The sequence below is a fragment of the Halictus rubicundus genome, chromosome 2 (genome assembly GCF_050948215.1).
Source record: "Halictus rubicundus isolate RS-2024b chromosome 2, iyHalRubi1_principal, whole genome shotgun sequence".
Classification (NCBI taxonomy): Eukaryota; Metazoa; Arthropoda; class Insecta; order Hymenoptera; family Halictidae; genus Halictus; species Halictus rubicundus.
Genome location: NC_135150.1, coordinates 25,612,395 through 25,630,213, shown reverse-complemented (window position 1 = coordinate 25,630,213; position 17,819 = coordinate 25,612,395). Strand labels below are relative to the sequence as shown.

General features: G+C 37.1%; 1 protein-coding gene across 1 annotated transcript in view; it reads right to left on the bottom strand.

Moving 5' to 3' along the window:
• Window positions 1-527: 527 nt before the first annotated feature.
• Window positions 528-17,819, bottom strand: part of Dat (Sodium-dependent dopamine transporter) — a 37,045-nt gene continuing 19,753 nt past the window's right edge. Inside the window, exons 3-12 of the mRNA XM_076806352.1 lie at window positions 16,323-16,457; window positions 12,835-13,153; window positions 11,217-11,355; window positions 9,917-10,051; window positions 6,051-6,154; window positions 5,349-5,586; window positions 4,671-4,799; window positions 3,862-4,062; window positions 3,224-3,391; window positions 528-2,256 (exon numbers count right to left, since the gene is read on the bottom strand). Coding sequence (XP_076662467.1) covers window positions 2,044-2,256; window positions 3,224-3,391; window positions 3,862-4,062; window positions 4,671-4,799; window positions 5,349-5,586; window positions 6,051-6,154; window positions 9,917-10,051; window positions 11,217-11,355; window positions 12,835-13,153; window positions 16,323-16,457 — 1,781 coding nt within the window. The 3' untranslated portion in view covers window positions 528-2,043. The remainder of the gene's footprint in view (window positions 2,257-3,223; window positions 3,392-3,861; window positions 4,063-4,670; window positions 4,800-5,348; window positions 5,587-6,050; window positions 6,155-9,916; window positions 10,052-11,216; window positions 11,356-12,834; window positions 13,154-16,322; window positions 16,458-17,819) is intronic.

Genomic DNA, 17,819 nt, shown 5'->3' with positions numbered 1-17,819 from the left:
GTGAACAGAACGTGGATAACAATTGCTGGTTGCTCGTTCGCTACACGAACGATCATTATATTTGAATTTTTCCTACGTTTGTGGTATGGTATTTGTCAATGATACGGTAGAGATTCCAGTTAGGTTTCCTATACTTGAACGAGACGCCTGTAATTATAAAACAAAATTAACTTTCATGGAACTTAAAGCTGCTGCCCAAAGAGACTTTCCTCTAGCTAATGCAAGCCTCGTACACATTCATTAAATCTAGAACGGTATCAATAATCTAATTGCTTATCGACTTTATCTAGAAAATTCTGTAGTGCCTGTAGTATTTACAGGTTGGACCATATGCGGTGTGTTTTCGGTGAACACTGTAGACATTTTAAAAATAAAAATAACCATTAACATTTCATCGGTTGATTTGATTTAAATAAAGTCAATTTTTTCAGTGTACTCGTCCTTGTTGCGATAGGTGCTAGAACAATATATTCTCTCTATTCGGTTTAATATTCTTTCTCAAATGGAATTACATAGGGTTAGGGACCCAATTACTGTGACTACATTAATTATACCTATTTTTAAAGCATAATGAATATTAAAAAAGAGATATGTAGAATATATATTAACTGATTTTAATGAACAAAATTGAATATCTCTTTTTTAATATTCAATATGCTTTAAAAATAAGTATAGTTAATATAGGCACAATAATTGGTATCCCACGGTAATTGGGTCCCTTACCCTAGTTCAGTTGCATATTTTTCTCAATATTAAGGGTAACCATGAGTAATCTACTATTTTCTTCACAATGCAACACAAATCAGATTAATTGGAGATTTGTGATTTATTACACGTTTGAGAATGATTGAGATTTTCTGATTTCCTTAAGAAGGAATATTACACTTGGAGAAGATAGTAGATGGCATTTTGCTACGCTTAATACAACACTCCGAATTCAATTGGTTGTATATCTTTGTCAACAAAATGGAATTAAAAGTGTTCAATTCACGGATTTAATATCTTGTTGGTCATTCTTTCATATTTCTAACAGTAGTGTATTATTGCTAATTATTAAATTCACGTCCTTCTGTTTGATGTAAGGATATATAGAAAAACATGATTTCGTATGAAAACAAAATTCAATACAGTGTCCGAAATAACGTATTGACATCAAAGAAGTTGTATAAATTACACAAGTAACGTCTGTCATATATTTACAAGAAATATACTAGCCGAAAATGTAAGAATATTCTTCATAGAACTTTGAAATACATAGAATATATAAACCCATATAAAAAGTATTCTCGACATTTTCGAATTAACAACAATAAGTCGGAATTAACGAGATTCGCAAAGTCTGTAACAAAAATTATTGCCGTTTCGCTGACATAACAGTTCGAGTCCTGTTACAATTTTATCCTGAAGTAACATAATTAACGGATTGCGGATCTCGTTGCGTTCGCGAAGGGACAATTAATGAACATTAATCAAGTTTTCATTTTACTTTGAAGAAAGCATGCGCATCTAGAATTTAATTAATCGTACTACAGTGAAGCCTTAATCTAACCGCAATTCTCGGGTACGTGCTCCGACATAGATCGTGTAGGGCTACTATCTTTAGTGGAGGGGATACGCGAAGCGACTAAGATCGTGTAGCCCAGTTGCGCTTACGATCAAGGCTCCACTGTATAAAGATGACAGCGTGGTCGCTATCGCAATCACATAATCAAAAATTTGTTTAGTACACTGATTGCGGTGAATGGTAGAAAATATAAACGGTGTTGTATCGTCGTTTGGGTGTAGAAAGGTTCGAGTTCGTTGCGCAGAGGTCCCGTCAAGGATCCTCGCCATGCATAGAGAGAGAGAGAGAAAGAGAGAGAGAGAGAGAGAGAGAGTAAAGAATCGTCGAATGTATAGTATATCGCATCGTAATGTCTTCTCGAGTGGTGCGTTCGAGGTCCGTGTGGTTCAACGGAACGTAAAATGAAACCTCAACGATGGAATATATTAGCAAAGGTATACTTGGAACCGGGCACCGTGCAAAATCACAACCGCACTGTCCTAGACTGGCTCCGGAGGTGGATCTCCGTTGATACCTTCCCTGGATTGGATCATGACCTCCGTTTGTTCCTTGGTTAATTCTCGTTGCTCGTTGGTGAGGTTCAAGTCCTGGTCTCCGATGAAACTGCGACGAACCACGCCGTTCGCCAACGAGGACAAATCCGCGTTCCTTTGCTGAGTGTCCCTCCAGGGTGTCGTGAGGATCCTCAATCTCTGTAACGCGAATTTTGAAGTAGCAACAAGCTATTATTGTATTATTATTCGCAGCGAGAAATGTTTTGATACAGATTAAATGGTTTTTGTTTTTGTGGGTGGACGCGTCGAGGACTCGTGAAGGTCAACTTTGAGTTTTCAAATGGGACAATATATTTTTTTGATGCTATTATTTGTATGGAAAAAGATACAACTTTTTCTTCTCTGTAAAAGACGTATTAACCTATGTATGTCGAAAAATGATTAGTTTGGGAGATGTTTTAATTGAAATATTGCTGAGAAAACGGATATAGAATGAAGTTCGCTACTCTATTCTATCTGTTCGAAAAATGGCCAACTCTTTTAGTACATAATTATTAAATAAATAAATTTTCGTTTTTGTAAGAAAACGAGGTTTCCTTAGCAATATTTCAATTAAAATATCTCCTAAATCATTTTTCGATTGGTGTATAAAAAAAATATACGGTCCAATTCAAAAACTCAAAGTTGACCTTCATAAGAGTTTGATGCATCCAGCTAAAAAAAAGAAACTAATAAAATCGGTGTGCACATCTCTTGGAACAATTTAATCTTTATCAAAAGAATAATAATATAATGACGTAAATCAAGGTGGTAATATCTAGTAAGACAATTAAGAAGATTAAGAACTAAAGATTATTAAGAAATAAAAAACACTTGTATCTTTTTTCACAGAACAACTTAAATGTTGTACTATATTTTTTGTACCATAATAAAATAAATGATAAATTCAATTTCGTTTGCATTCCTGAATTAGATTTATTAATACTGCTGAAATTTGCATAATAAATGCAACAGATTAAATTGATCAAGTGAGAAGTAACGTTTTTGTTCTTTTCATTGTTAGATCAATAATTGTCCAAGATATTTCGTGATTCGATATGCACAATACTGTTCAACAGGATCACCACATAAATAAAAGGGATTACATTAAGATCCCGATAATTACCTGAATAAAGCTGCCAGGCGTAACGATGATCTTGTAAATTGCGACACCGGGTATCATGGCAATCGAGGAAGTCGCAATTAGCCAGCCTAATACGTTTGCCCAGACTGGATACACGTAATCCTCGTATGTTAATGGTTCGTAGCCCATTAAACCATAAACGATAATAAACTGTGAACACGTTAGAAAATATCCTGAGAAAATAAATTTCGTTTCCTTCATTTTTTAATTTAATCTCGGCGAACCGAAGTACTGTTCCAAAAATTATTCAAATAAATTATATTAACATTACACGTACGACTTCGAGATGTGCATACAATTGCTTCAAAGGCGTCATATAAATAATTGCATAGAATTTATATTTCTATAAAAATTTGTATAAATTCGTGAGAATGCTTAGAAAATTAACTTGTACAAAGCAACGAATTTTCAAAGAAAACTATTGCTGCATTATTTTCGACTTCGTAAAAGTATTAAAAGAGAAAATCTATTTTAATTTCTGTTTCTTGCGACCGACTAAGAACATGTTTGCTTTGCATAAAGATCCCCAGTCTAATGATAAAGTCCGCATCGTGGAAGCATTAAATCTGATTCGTCGTATTAATATCGTATTAGCATTCGATTAATATCGTATTAATTACCATAAGAAATATCGGGGCGACGAACTTCCAGCAGACCCTCCAGTAAATGCCGGGCGAAAACCCGATCATATCTTTGATATCGGCGCAGAATCGATCGGTTCCATAGATCCAGCTAATGGCTATAGCTTCAGCCAAAACTGCGAACAGCATCGAGTAGCCGGCAGCGTAACGATCCAACAGGTGGAAAAAGTAAAAGCCACCCTTTGCAAAAAGAAAAAAAAATGTAGAGTGAAAATCCATCGACAGAAAAGAATTCCAAGATGAAAAAAAAATCCGTTCAAAAATATTGCAGAAAGACTCTTGGCCAATTACTTTTGACCACTCTCTAAATCGAGTGGATCGAGTCTTTCACTTTTCTAAAGAATAATTTGTAAAATCATAAGATTTCCAACGATTCCCGTACAGGCTCCACGTATTTGAATTAGCTCTTGAATCGAAAGCGATAATTAGACTGCGTATTTTTATGCGAAATAAAAATAGTCTGTATTAATTGCAAGGTACAGATAATCATTTTATGAAATTGAAATCACACAACGGTATTTTGGAAATTCTTGAGATGTCAACAAATGCATAATAACCGCAGTCTAGCGATAATACAACTCCTGTAAACGGTGATTTTTCATTCGAAATCTGCTGACTGATTTTTGATTTTCTCAAACAGTTAGAAATTACTTTTTTTCGTGTTATACAGGGTGTCCCCGTATCGATGTTACAATTTTCTGTATTTTACTCTTTCAGATGTAGAAAGTAGAAACAGACTAAGAAAATAAATATTGTGTGACGTTAAGTCGATTATTTATTTACTGTACCTGCGAACACGAAGCTAATCCGACGACGAAGTACAGCGTGAACAGTAGGGCGACGAAAATTTCGCGATTGTTCCCGATTATCGGGAACTCGTCGCTGAGAGCAGTGATGATCGCTTCAGAACCACCAAACTACAAGAACAGGTTTACATTATTGCACCCAGCAAGTATTGATCAAAATATTTCTAATGAATCTGACTAATGAACTCCAATAGGGTGGTTGAAAGATTGGAATTTAACACTAGAACTACCGAACCAGTCAAAATGACTGGTGGATGATTTTTTATTTCACGATTAGTGAAACTATGAAAACGTTTTCACGAGAAATTTCTTAATATATCTCTTCTTTGTTGTACACGCTACCATAAAAATCTTATGAAACCTGAGCAAATTCAATCTTGCTGTTATCATAAAGGGGTAAGTCTAAGTCACGTTTAGGGCTCGGTAGCTCTAGTGTTAAAATTAATTCTTTCTCATTTAGCTTTACAAGGGCTTTGGCTTTTCTAATAGCTGCATTTGGCCTACGTTCGACGTATATATTCGTCATTGCTTGATTTCAATTGCGCGCCGTGAGGGATTTTTCAAATTAAATTCCACGCTTAACTGGTTAGCCAGGATTTAATTTGTACACTTGTTCTCAGGGGAAACGCTTTTGTCTGAAAACAAGTATGAGATGTGTACCGAGCTGTCCAGTCCCAAAGTGAGTAGCATCATGAAGAAGATAAGTGCCCAGAACATGGATCCAGGCATAGTTGCGATAGCAGCGGGATAGACAATGAACACTAGACCGGGTCCTTCTGTTGCTACATCTTGAATGGACTTTCCACTTGCGCGCGCCATGTATCCGAGCACAGAGAAGATGACAAACCCGGCAACGAAAGATGTTGCGCTGTTGATTAGGCTGGTTAATAGAGCGTCTCTGAAAGATCGAGCAAAGACAATTTAAGTAGAGTAAACATGCGAGGAATATTTACATGAATTTACTTTCATTTTCTAAACTTTTAATATCCTGCGGAATTATCTTATCTGTATTCCAACCAAAGAAGCATAAAATTGAAAACATTTTCACACGTACTTTTACTATTAAAATTCCAAAGAAATTCTTATAGGGATGTTTTTTCCTCTTACTTTAACACTAGATTTACGGGACCCGTCAAAATGGCGGATTCAATTATTTAACAAATTGATTTCTTTGGGTATATATTATTAAAAAAATGGCTACAAACTTTGATCGATACATTCATGTTATTTTTATGAAGTAATGTAAAATAGTAATTTTTAGTGCTCCGTAAACCTAGTGTTAACTGCCCCCGCCCCTCGAGTATTATTTATTTTACAATCGGCCGCGAATGAAATGTTTTTAATGTTCCGGATGTTTCTTACTTGTAAACGTTGTTGTGGTATTTATTGTAACTCGCATAAGCCAGCAGCACGCCAAATCCCGGGCCAAGGGAGAAGAACACCTGTGTCGCGGCATCCACCCACACCTGAAAACAATTTAAAGGATCTTGACGAAAGCCGCAGACTATCTCGTCTGGTTTATAATTAAATTAGGAATTTCGGGCTTTTCGGAAACAGACTATCAGACTTGATAGCGGTTTCTTAAGGAATGAAATCTTTGTTATGCGTATTTTTTACAATGGAATTCCTTTAATGGAATATTAATATAATGGAATTATATTAATACATTATATTAATATAATTAATATAATATAATATAATATTAATATAATTAATATAATATAATATAATATTAATATAATTAATATAATATAATATAATATTAATATAATTAATATAATATAATATAATATTAATATAATATAATATAATATAAATATAATATTAATATAATAAATATAATTGGACATTATATTAATATAATGGAATTTATTTTTTGCAATGGAATCTCCGTTAATCAGCTGCAGTGCAAAAAAAGAATTAAAATCGGGAAGCTTTTCAAAGTCAATAGCATCAGCAATCATAATCGCATTACGAATCGTTTTATACAGTCTCAAACACAACTATTTCTTATCAAAGGACATTTGTTTAGAAGTTCAAGCTCTCCGAGACATCCACTTGTAATTTATTGAATTATACCGATGAACGTATGCAGATCCGTTTACAACAATCTGGGAAGAAATTGTTTACTGAAATTCTTTCTCATTGTTAACTCCATTCCGTACTTTAACGAGCCTGACTTGTGATGAAGATTTTATCCCAAACGTAAGCATCACGAGTAGGACTCGTGGATTGAAAATCGGGCCAAACGTGAACATCACGAGTAGTGAACAGTTGTTATAAATAACGCTGATCGCGATCAATGAATTCGCAGGTGAAAATACAGTAGACAGATTACAAAATTCAAGAATATCTGTGTATTACTTTCAACACACTAAAATGATTAAAGAAAGAAACAAAATTTTATACGTCTTACTAAAAATTGTGGAAATTATTGATAAAAATGCCGTTGAAATCCACCGATGACTAGCGCCATTGAACTGCTTCAAAATGATTGTCATAGAACGAATGCCATTGAATTTCAATTTATTAATATTGCTGTTAACTATACTCAGCGACGGATCTAGGCATGGACTTTATGGGCTGCGACCCGGGGTCTCAAAAATAAAAACAATTTAAATTAAAAACTTAAGAAGAAATGAATTATACGAAAATTGTTGGTACTCGAGTTAAAATGGGTTTATTGGACCCAAACAGTGTTATCCTAGAGCCGCAAAATTAAGTGTCAGGTGAAAACTTCATTACCAAGTGACTAACAATTGTTGTTAATAACGCTGATCGATTCGGTGAACGAAACCGAAGATGAAGCTGGTACGAAACGCATAAATTTTGCGTAGCAATCCAACGAGTAGACGGTCCAATAAAATTTGAATTTCCGGTACAAAAGTTGCACAGAGCTAAACGGAGAATCGAGTAGTGTATTTCGTCAGGCGTTAACACGTTGACTGCCATGTCACCCATATGTAACGGAATTATTCGTCCAGGTTTTAAAATGAATTTTTACGTTAACCCTTTGCACTCGAAACTATTTTAACTCCAAAACGAAACATTTCTTCCGACCTAGAATATTTCCCTTCTACATATTTTCTTTTTCATGTTATACATACGAATATGGTGCGATTTCCTCGTACAATACCGAAGTGTTTAGCAATTTATTAAATACAAACAAATTGAATAATGTAAAAAATATTTTCAATAATGATACAGCAATTTTAAGCGGCGCCTTGCAGTCGCCATTCGAGTGCTAAGGGTTAATGTATTCATTGTACCGATTAGAAACTGTAAAATGCAAGAAAGTTGGACGACTACTCAATATCATACATTCAATTTTTTTCAATTTTTATTTCATTAACCCTTAAATGCATGAGTGGGGTCCGCTCAAGGACCCCAGTGTTGGATTTGGTGTTAACATTTTTAGCCGCGCCATTTGTGAACCGAGAGTTCAGCTATTTGCTTCTGTCAATATTTAGGTTATGTTTAATGTGTTTACAGAAATAAATTGTTGCTGTAATCAAAGTTAGCAAGGAATTAGGTAAGTGGGGTCCTCCATGGACCCGATGTATGCATTCATGTTCCTAATATTTAGTTTACCTATGCACTTAAGGGTTAAACAACTTAGTTTGATTTTATGGAATTTTTGAGGTTTCCAGTTTGGCAGTTAAAGTGTCAAAGCGGCAGAAAAAAAAAGAAGAAAAGAAACGGCGGAAACTTACAAAAGATCTCCACGAATTGTCCCTTCAGAGGTCGCGAATGACGCGGGGCTTAGAGTGATGGAGGGTTACGCGCGACCACTCGAGAAGAAAAACCGCGGGCCGGCCCCTATTTACGAAAGGAAGACGCGTAGAAATGATTCGCCGTAAACCCTCGGATTTCAGGAATCAACAAATTTCCCGGGTCGCTGTATAAAATACATTTGAGCGATCTGGACGCGCCGAGAGAAATGCATTCCGCTTAGAAGCGGGTAGGGTCGAGCGTACGGGGTTCCAGGCCTGGCTCTGTGACCGACCGAACTCTAATGGTCATTATGACAGGTACACAGAGTTTCCATTTTCAGCGTCGTCGGATAAACCTGGCACGTTCCACTCCTACCCAATAATTCTCGCGACGCTGCCCGATTTTTCCGACCCTCTTATGCCGCTGCATTAACTTCCCAGCCTCACGGCCTCCTTTTCTTTTTTTCTCTTTCTTTCTTTTTTATCCTTTCCCCGTGGCCACTGTAAGTGGTCACTTCATATTCCCACGATCATCCGCTGGGAAACGATCCAATGGATCCGGTGAATGCGCGGTGAGCCGCGCTGCTGTGAACTTTTCGTATCAAGGATCGAACAAGTTAGAGACCGCCTGTGAGATCACGCACGATTTCTATTCATACGTGTTTCAATTTTGATAGTAGTTGCTCGTCACTGGGCTGAGGAATCTTTATACAGAATCCGTTCGCATTAATTGCAACACACAGGAACATATGGTAATTATCTAGAAAGTACTCATCTCCGATTTTGATGAAAAATTTTTCCACTCGAAGCCATTTTAACTCCAAAACGAAACATTTCTTCCGACCTAGAATGTTGTCCTTTAAATATATATTTTTTCGTGCTATACATACGAAAATGATGCAATTTACTTGTACTGTACTGAAATGTTTAGTAATTTATTAAATACAAGCAATAATGTAAAAGAATATTTTGAATAATGATACAGGAATTTTTAGTGGCGCCTTACAGTCGCCATTCGAGTGCTAAGGGTTAAATATGTTATGCAACTTTTTTCTTATCCAATACAGGGGGGTCGTTTTTAGTTTTCGAGATATTCGCAAAAAAACTATTGCTAATGATTGAATTTTCCGTATTACAAGTATAACTTAGTCAATATTGGATTATGCTACTAGAATTTTTCTGAGAAACTAGAACAATTGGATCGCTACATAACGTGAAGAAAAATGTTTGATTAAAATTTCAATTAGTCGAAATTATAAAGAAAGTACTAAAAGTTGTATTTTTCGTTGTAATGGCCGAGAAGTTCGGGTTCAAATGTGTTTCTTTTATTTTGATTTTGAACATGTATACAATTTGTGTCTCTATAATTACTAATATTCTTGTGGAATTTCGTTACCTCCGCTTTTGTAATGGCCGAGAAGTTCGGGTTCAAATGTGTTTCTTTTTTTTTTTATTCTGAACATGTACACAGTTTTTGTCTCTATAATTACTAATATTCTTGTGGAATTTCGTTACCTCTGCTTTTGTAATGGCCGAGAAGTTCGGGTTGAGATAATAGCGTATCCCCTCCAAACTGCCTGGTAGTGTGACGCCTCGTATAAGTAGAATCAGTAGAACAGCGTACGGAAACAGAGCCGTAAACCAAACTACCTGTGACAAAAAGTTTCTTTCCAAGTTCGGCTTTACAATAGGCGTTAAGGGCCCGGGATAGTCAGGTGACTTTGTAATTAATAATTTCCATTCACAGACCTAACATCCTTCACGTCTTAAGTCTGTGACGAAACTTGTCACATTTTTTGCTCTGTATTATCGACATTATGAATTCTGACTTGCCAGAAACGTGCCTCAAGTTTTTCGCTTTATTTCGCAGAGAATCAAGACAAAATATAGCTGAATTTGTAGCTGGAGATATTTTCTAGCGCGCGCTGCTCTCGATTTCATCGGGAAAACTCATCCAATGGCAGAAAAATGCTTGGATTCCACGGCACGCGCATCGTCAATTTTTGGCCTACTTCGAACGCTTATATTACCAAATATCCGCATAATCTCGGCAGCACCTGACCAGCGCGCGCCAGATTGAACCTTCCTCTTTCGAATGAGCCCTTTACCAGCGACAAAATATTCTTATATAAGGACGAAAACTTGAGGCACGTAAAACCATGTTTTGTCGGTAATGTAGTCACTCTACCTTATCGCGAATCTACGAAGACCGGGCCCTCAACGCTTACTTGGCTTGCGAATTTGCGTTTAAAGTTGCATGTTCGCGAGAGTGGCACAAACATTCTGTATCACAAGCCAGTCTAAGAAAATTAACATCAATGAGAATTACATTTTATCGATAAAGAGAATTTGATAATATAAACATGCACAAATATTTAACTAAACTTCCGTTCCTCTTGATCTCTATTTAAATAAACGACGTGAATGCTTTATTGTTAAAAAATTTTACAAATCCAAGTACTTTTGTCTTCCTATTCAGTTGGATACAGAATGCTCTACCATAATACACATTAAAATTATGTTGTGGTTTAGTGAATTATTCAAATACTTTTTAAACTGTTTTTTTTTTTGTGGATATACATATTACGATAGTGTAAAAATTACGTGAAAATGAGGTGTGAGGTCTTACAGAATTTTAATTTCCAGGGTGTCACCCAGTGTTGCCAGATCAAGACTTGTTCCTCCCCTCTAATTTCCCTTCTAGAGAGAGGGGTGGGGGGTAACTTTTGCACCCCAATTCGTGCTCCCTCCCCTCATCTGGCGACACTGGTGACACCCCACACCTTCGAGCTCATGTCAAGGATAGTAATCTCACCTTTCCGGAAGTAGAAATACCCTTCCACAATGAGAAGTAACAGATGATGTAGACCACCAACAGGCACAACGCAATGTCCCACTTAATTGTCCCAAGATCGTGCAACCCTTCACTTTTGTGAAGTTCTAAGATGGCTCGGCTTTAAACAGAATTGATGAATCATTCTTATGACTTTATTGAACACCGTAACTCTTCATTTATCTCGGGACAATGAAAACCTCTTTATGGCATCTAAGAGGTACGTGCTACAACGTACATCTTCAAGAGACGACAGTATTATACTAGAGATAAACAACAGGTTATACTAAAGTATATTTTAACCCTTTGCACTCGGTGCCATCGATTTTAGACTCATAAGGTCCCCCCAGAGGGGACATCCGAGTGCAAAGGGTTGAATGTAATTTTTAATTAATAGCTGGCACAATTAGATACAACAAGGAACTCTGGAATGACGAAAAATATGTTTGATATATCGACCTCTCGGGCTGATATCAAAACTTGAAAGGGGTCAATGAAGATTTAGAGTTTTGGGGGGTTTTTTGTGATTAAAAGAGATGCTGTAAGAAAGAGTGTAATTTGAGTAAACTAACAACAAGCAATTAAAAATCGAATACTGTTTCAAACGTATTATTATGAATTTGTAATCAATTAATATTCCTGTTGAGACATTTTTATGTCGGACATGAAACCTATGCCTTTTTTACTGTTCCAATGAATACAAATAAAAAATAATCTGTCAGCACCCAATGAATAGACTCAAAAGATATTTTATTTTAATCATCACTATAATGATCAATGTATTTAGAATATTTTACATTATTATAATAAAATAATATTTATGAAGACAAGTTTCTTTAAAGGCAGCTGTTATGTATTCTATAGACACAGTTACCTGTGTGCAACTTTTCCATCTGTTCATAATAATTCGTTCACCCACTGTATACAAGGTGTCCCAAAAATGTTGTATTTCCTTGGAAGGGATTCCTGACGTCATTCGAAGCAACTTTTTCCTTTGCGAAAATGTTCTCTGCGGCTTCGTTCAGGAGTTATTAAGGAAAAACACAGACCAATCAGAGCGCGGATACAACAGGCGGATTCCGACTCAGCCAATGCCAACGTCACGCTCAACAAAAGCTCTGCTATAGCCGCGCTCTGATTGGTCCGCGGTTTTTCGTTAATAACTCCTTAACGAAGCCGCGGAGAACATTTTCGCAAAGGAAAAAGTTACTTCAAATGATCTCAGGAATCATTCTGTTCATGGAGGTACAACATTTCTGGGACAGCATTGCAGTATAGTAATCTTAAATGACAAACAGAGAGCGAACAGTCGAATGCAAAGGGTTAATCACTGTTTAACACTTTGACTGCCAAACTAAAAACCTCGAAAATTCCATAGACTCAAAGTAAGTTATTTAATGAAATAAAAATTGAAAAAATTAAATGTGTGATATCGAGTAGTCCTCCAAGTTTGTTGTGTTTCACAGATCCTAATCTTTGGTACAATGGATACAGTAACATAGAAATTGAAAATTTAAAATCTGGACAAATAATTCCATATATGGGTGACATGGCAGTCAACGTGTTGAAAATACAAATGATGATAAATGTGCGCGCTTACTTGAAGTATTCTTGCGCAGCGCTAGTGTACCACGTGGTGTTGTAGTTGTGATTGGCGGGTATGTCCAAATACTCCTCGACCATGGATGAATTGTCGGCGTTCCGTGGCTCCAGTAGCTCGATGGGAGACGTATCTTCGAACGTGTAGGAGATATTTGCATCGAATTCGCGACAATGCGGCGTGTTCCAGGGATTGTCGCAGGTGGTCCATGGCAGCATGCCGGAGAACGAGGCGAAGAAGTACCTCAGCGCCCACGCGATGATCACGTTGTAGTAAAAGTCGACGTAGAACGCTATCAGTGCCACTGCGTATCCGATTCCTGGTCAACGAACACATTACTGAAGTCGTATACAAAGTCGTTCACGCTATTTACCAGCCAGAAGTTTTTTGAAAAGTCAGAAAAATTGGATCACCACATAACGTGAGAAAAATGTTTGATTAAAATTGCAATTGCTCGAAATTACGGAGAAAGTACTAAAAATTGTATTTTGCAACTTTTTTGTGCGGGCTTATGTGAAAAATTTAAAAAGTACGTTTTGTACATTTGTACCAATTGTACATGTTCCGAATATTTCATCTAAATCGGTCAACATTGCTACAAACGTTTAACACTAGGTTTACGGAGCACTATTTTATTTTACATTAATATTTATTTTACATTACTTTATAAAAATAACATGAATGTATCGATCAAAGTTTGTAGCCATTTTTTTAAATAAGCCATTTGTTAAATAATTGCTCATGGATGCATTTTTACAATCTCAATATTCACAATTTAAAAATATTAGAATCCGCCATTTTGACAGGCCCCGTAAATCTAGTGTTAACGATGAACACTTAAGGGCGCAAGTCGCAGAATTTTGGCCTTCTCAGGGAATTTCGCCCTTATGTGATTTTCGAACATCTGCAGCTCATTGCAACGTTCACCGATTTTGATGAAATTCTCAGAACATGTATAATTCATACAGATCTACAAATCGTACTTTCTACATTTTCAATGTAAGTCCGCATAAAAAAGTTTGCAAAATACAACTTTTAGTATTTTCTCTGCACTTTCGACCAATTGCAATTTTTGTAAGAAAATTTGTTCACTTTATGTAGTGATCCAATTGTTCTAACTTCTCAAAAAAATTCAAGTAGTATAGTCCAATATTGTCGAAGTTATGCGATTTTTACGAGCGTGCGAATACTTATGGGACTGACTGTATAACGGGCATGGGACTTTTATCTACTGGGTCCAATGCCGCGTATATGGTGGTAATCATATTTAAATCATCTAGTTATCCTATTACTCTGAGTATATATTAACACATTCGCGACCGACAAATTTTTTCCGTTACTAATACCGAGTACCGGCGAAAATAATGAAATTCTGAAGTAGTATAGTCCAATATTGACAAAGTTATGCGATTTTTAACACGTTCACGGACAGTAAAAGTTTCAGTGAGCTGCAAAAATAGACAGGCAATTTTTCTTGAAACTGGTTGTACTATCCGAAGTCTGATTAGACATAAACAATCATAATAAGTTAACTGCCATTAGTAACGACAGTTGGTCATTACTGTGAAATGTATATTAATTACAAAAACTTAAGGTTGTACAAAATTAAATTTGAATGCTACAGCATTCATGTCATTTTGCATCACTGTGAAAATGAATGCTACAGCACTCACGTCCGCGAACGTGTTGAGAGCGTACGAATACTCATGGGACTGACTGTACTTATACAAACAAGTAAATACAATCCAATTTGCATCGTGCTTGGAGACATTTCAATCAGAAAAAAATCTCACAAATACGTCGGGGTAAACATCTCACAAAAAAAGAAAAAGAAACAATAAAATACAGTCATTGGATTAGTATCGTCCGACCGCTATAACTATACCCGCACCATCTGGGACGCGCATCTCTTTCGCGTATAGCGAGACACTATCGTAAATAGTTATGTCATGCATAAAATGAAGGATTTCGTTCTCCGCACGGGGAACGTTCATCTCGGAAAGGATTAAAAATCTCTGGGGGACGTGTCTTATAGTGAATCCTCGAGCCGGAGAATATTCCATTATTCCGTGGGGAGGCTCGCCGGGAAGGACGAATCAATTACGTAGTTCATCGATGCGGATCAAAAGGAAAAAGCACGCGAGAGACAAGAGTCGATAGAGGAATCCTGTGCTTACATCGATCATCGGAATCGTCGCGGATGAGCCAGGAAATCGACGGAAATGGAGGTTCTTCTCGAGTGGTCGTCCAACCCCCGCCGATTTATACGCGTTACGTAAAGCACCGCCCTGTGCACCGTACCAGTGCAATAAAAGAAAGTATACCGGATGTGCCTAATGCTCCGTTCTTCATAGTAAGAGGTGTCGGGCCGCGAGTGCTACGGAACGGTTTTAGAAAAATTCCACCGAGAGAAAAGTAAGAATCCCCACGCTCTTATGCCAATTGGCGAACATTATTTCGCGCGAATTGCTCCTGGCCTTTCTTCCGGACACCGTGCTCAAAGCTCGACGAAGTTACCTTCTTACTGGGCCGCGGATATTTATGCATTTGTGGTATTTGTACAGTTTTTAAATATAAGAAAACGTGTATATTAACCCCTTCGTGTCTCCGGACGAGATATCTCGCGACCTGATACCGCGAATTCCCGATATAAGTCAGTTGCGCGGACCTGGCGAGAGACATTTAGACGAAATCTGAGGTTCTCGCCGAAAGTTGCGCTGAACGTTATTTTTATGGGACTTTTTCTAATGAAAATGATTCCAAATTTGATATAATTCCGATGATATTTACTTTACCCCCTCACAAGGTATACCACGCGGTGGTGTGGGTAGTTCCAATGACTTTCAACCGCGAAGCTTGCACTGACTTACAACGGGAATTCACTGTACTGGCCGATGAAGGGTCAGATTATACTACGCAGGTCAGACTAAACAGACAGGTCAAACAGGTTAGATACAAAAACAGGGTAAACAAATTCTTTCGACAGAATTTGGTCTTCTAAGAGTTTGAAAAAATATACACAAAATTTCCAGTAATTACATGAATATCATTTTTAATATGTATGTATTCATTTATTGTTCCCCTCGGGGTTACAATCCCATTATATCACATCTCCTTCAACTCGCAAAATCGCAGACCATTTTTAATATAATATCACACAGCGTTCAGATTAGTGGTTGATTCCTGGAGTACTACAATTGTTTAAAATTTTACTTATTGCAGTGACCCTATGTCACTCAATTAACTTTGTCGGCAATATTTTCTAAAGCTCTTTTCAGACAATATTATATTAGATAGGTAATTAAGGAAGTAGTGAATCGAAAATTTTCAAATGCAGTTAAACCATCAAGCTTAGGGAGAAGTAATAAGGGGACGTTACTGCTGGAAAAGACAGACAAATTGCCTGTATTATATACTAAAGCAGAATCATTCAAATACTGACTTCAGATGCCATGAAGCAAAAGACTGGAATGTGTAAATTGACTTACCCTTCAAAAGTGGCACTATACGACCCCAGCAGGTGATCGCTCCCTTTCTATTGAACTGACCGAGGGCAAGCTCCATATAAAAGAGAGGAATCCCTCCTACCACCAGCATTATGCAGTATGGAACCAAAAAGGCTCCTGTAAACATAAATTCATTCATATTTCAGTTGGCAGCCTAGCAATATAATGTTCGCATTATTTAGTTAGAAAAACTGAAACTCCAATTCCTATATTTCATAATAAATACAACGTTGCATATAATAGGCAGAATATAGGTAGAGTGGTCGGGGTAGGGATGAGTGAGTCAGAGAGAGAGGGAGAGAGGGGGAGAGAGAGAGAGAGAGAGAGAGAGAGAGAGAGAGCCAATTCTTGGCTGTAAGGCTGAATAAAGCAATATTATTATTATTATTACAACGGATTTCTATAAGAGGGGGATTGAAAATTTGCAGAAAACATGGCGAACTGTTCTTGATAATGATGGAGATTAAATTAAGAAATAAAAGCTTGAATTTACTACAAAGTTTGTTCTAGATTTCAAAATAATTGATTACTTACGGGTCCCCCTAATATATAGAGAAATCACTGTACCTTTCTGTAATGTTGAATTTGCTAACCGGTATAAAGCTTCGTTTTTGTTTCAACACTGAAAGAAAATGGCTCCTCTTGTTTCAACCTCGTGTGCCTTTTATGGGCATTCGTGCATCACCGACGTATTAAAAACGTTCAAAAATCGTCAGAAAAACAAGTTCATGAAATTCATTCTACTTGACACCGCCAGTACAATGAAGCTTGAGCGAGTCGGGTAAACTTTTGTTAACGAACTGTCCCGTACGACAGGTTTAAACGGATCGATTTAATGTTAACGAGTTTGATTAAATCGGACAGAATCGAATGCGAACGGTTTGCCCGCGAGTAGCGCGAAAATGTTCGCATTCTTATGGTCTTTGATGACACCTGCCGCTTGTCAAGAGGACGGCGGCGAACATCACGGGGAAAAAGAGTGACGAGCGAGCCACTCGCATCAGCGTGTTAGCTGCATAACTGAATTGCAGGATATTCAGAGCAGCGGGGTGCTGTAGCGATATGCTTTTAGGTGCGTAATTCGATAGTGAACTTTCGAAAATATGGCAAGGCGAAGCGAAAATGGCGATTCAGATGGCACCGATCTGCAAAACGATCCGGGCGATCCATGAACGCCGAGAATTTTTCAGCAACAATTTTTCCGACAACGGATAAACCGACACCTGAAGCGTCGAAAATCCAAGTCAGAAAAATTGGAAAATTGACAGATTTCAGAAAGATTTTATGCGGTTCCATATGTTTTGTACAGTTGCTGTCCGCATTTTTTAACCGTTTCAGCGTGGAACAACAATATCGGTCAGTTGCACTTGCGAGAAGATTTATAATAACATTAGAATCGATATTTTATCCCAATTTGTGGATTCCTCTTCGACTTGAATTTTTCAGTTAGCAACAAGAGGGTTAAATGATTGTACCGCG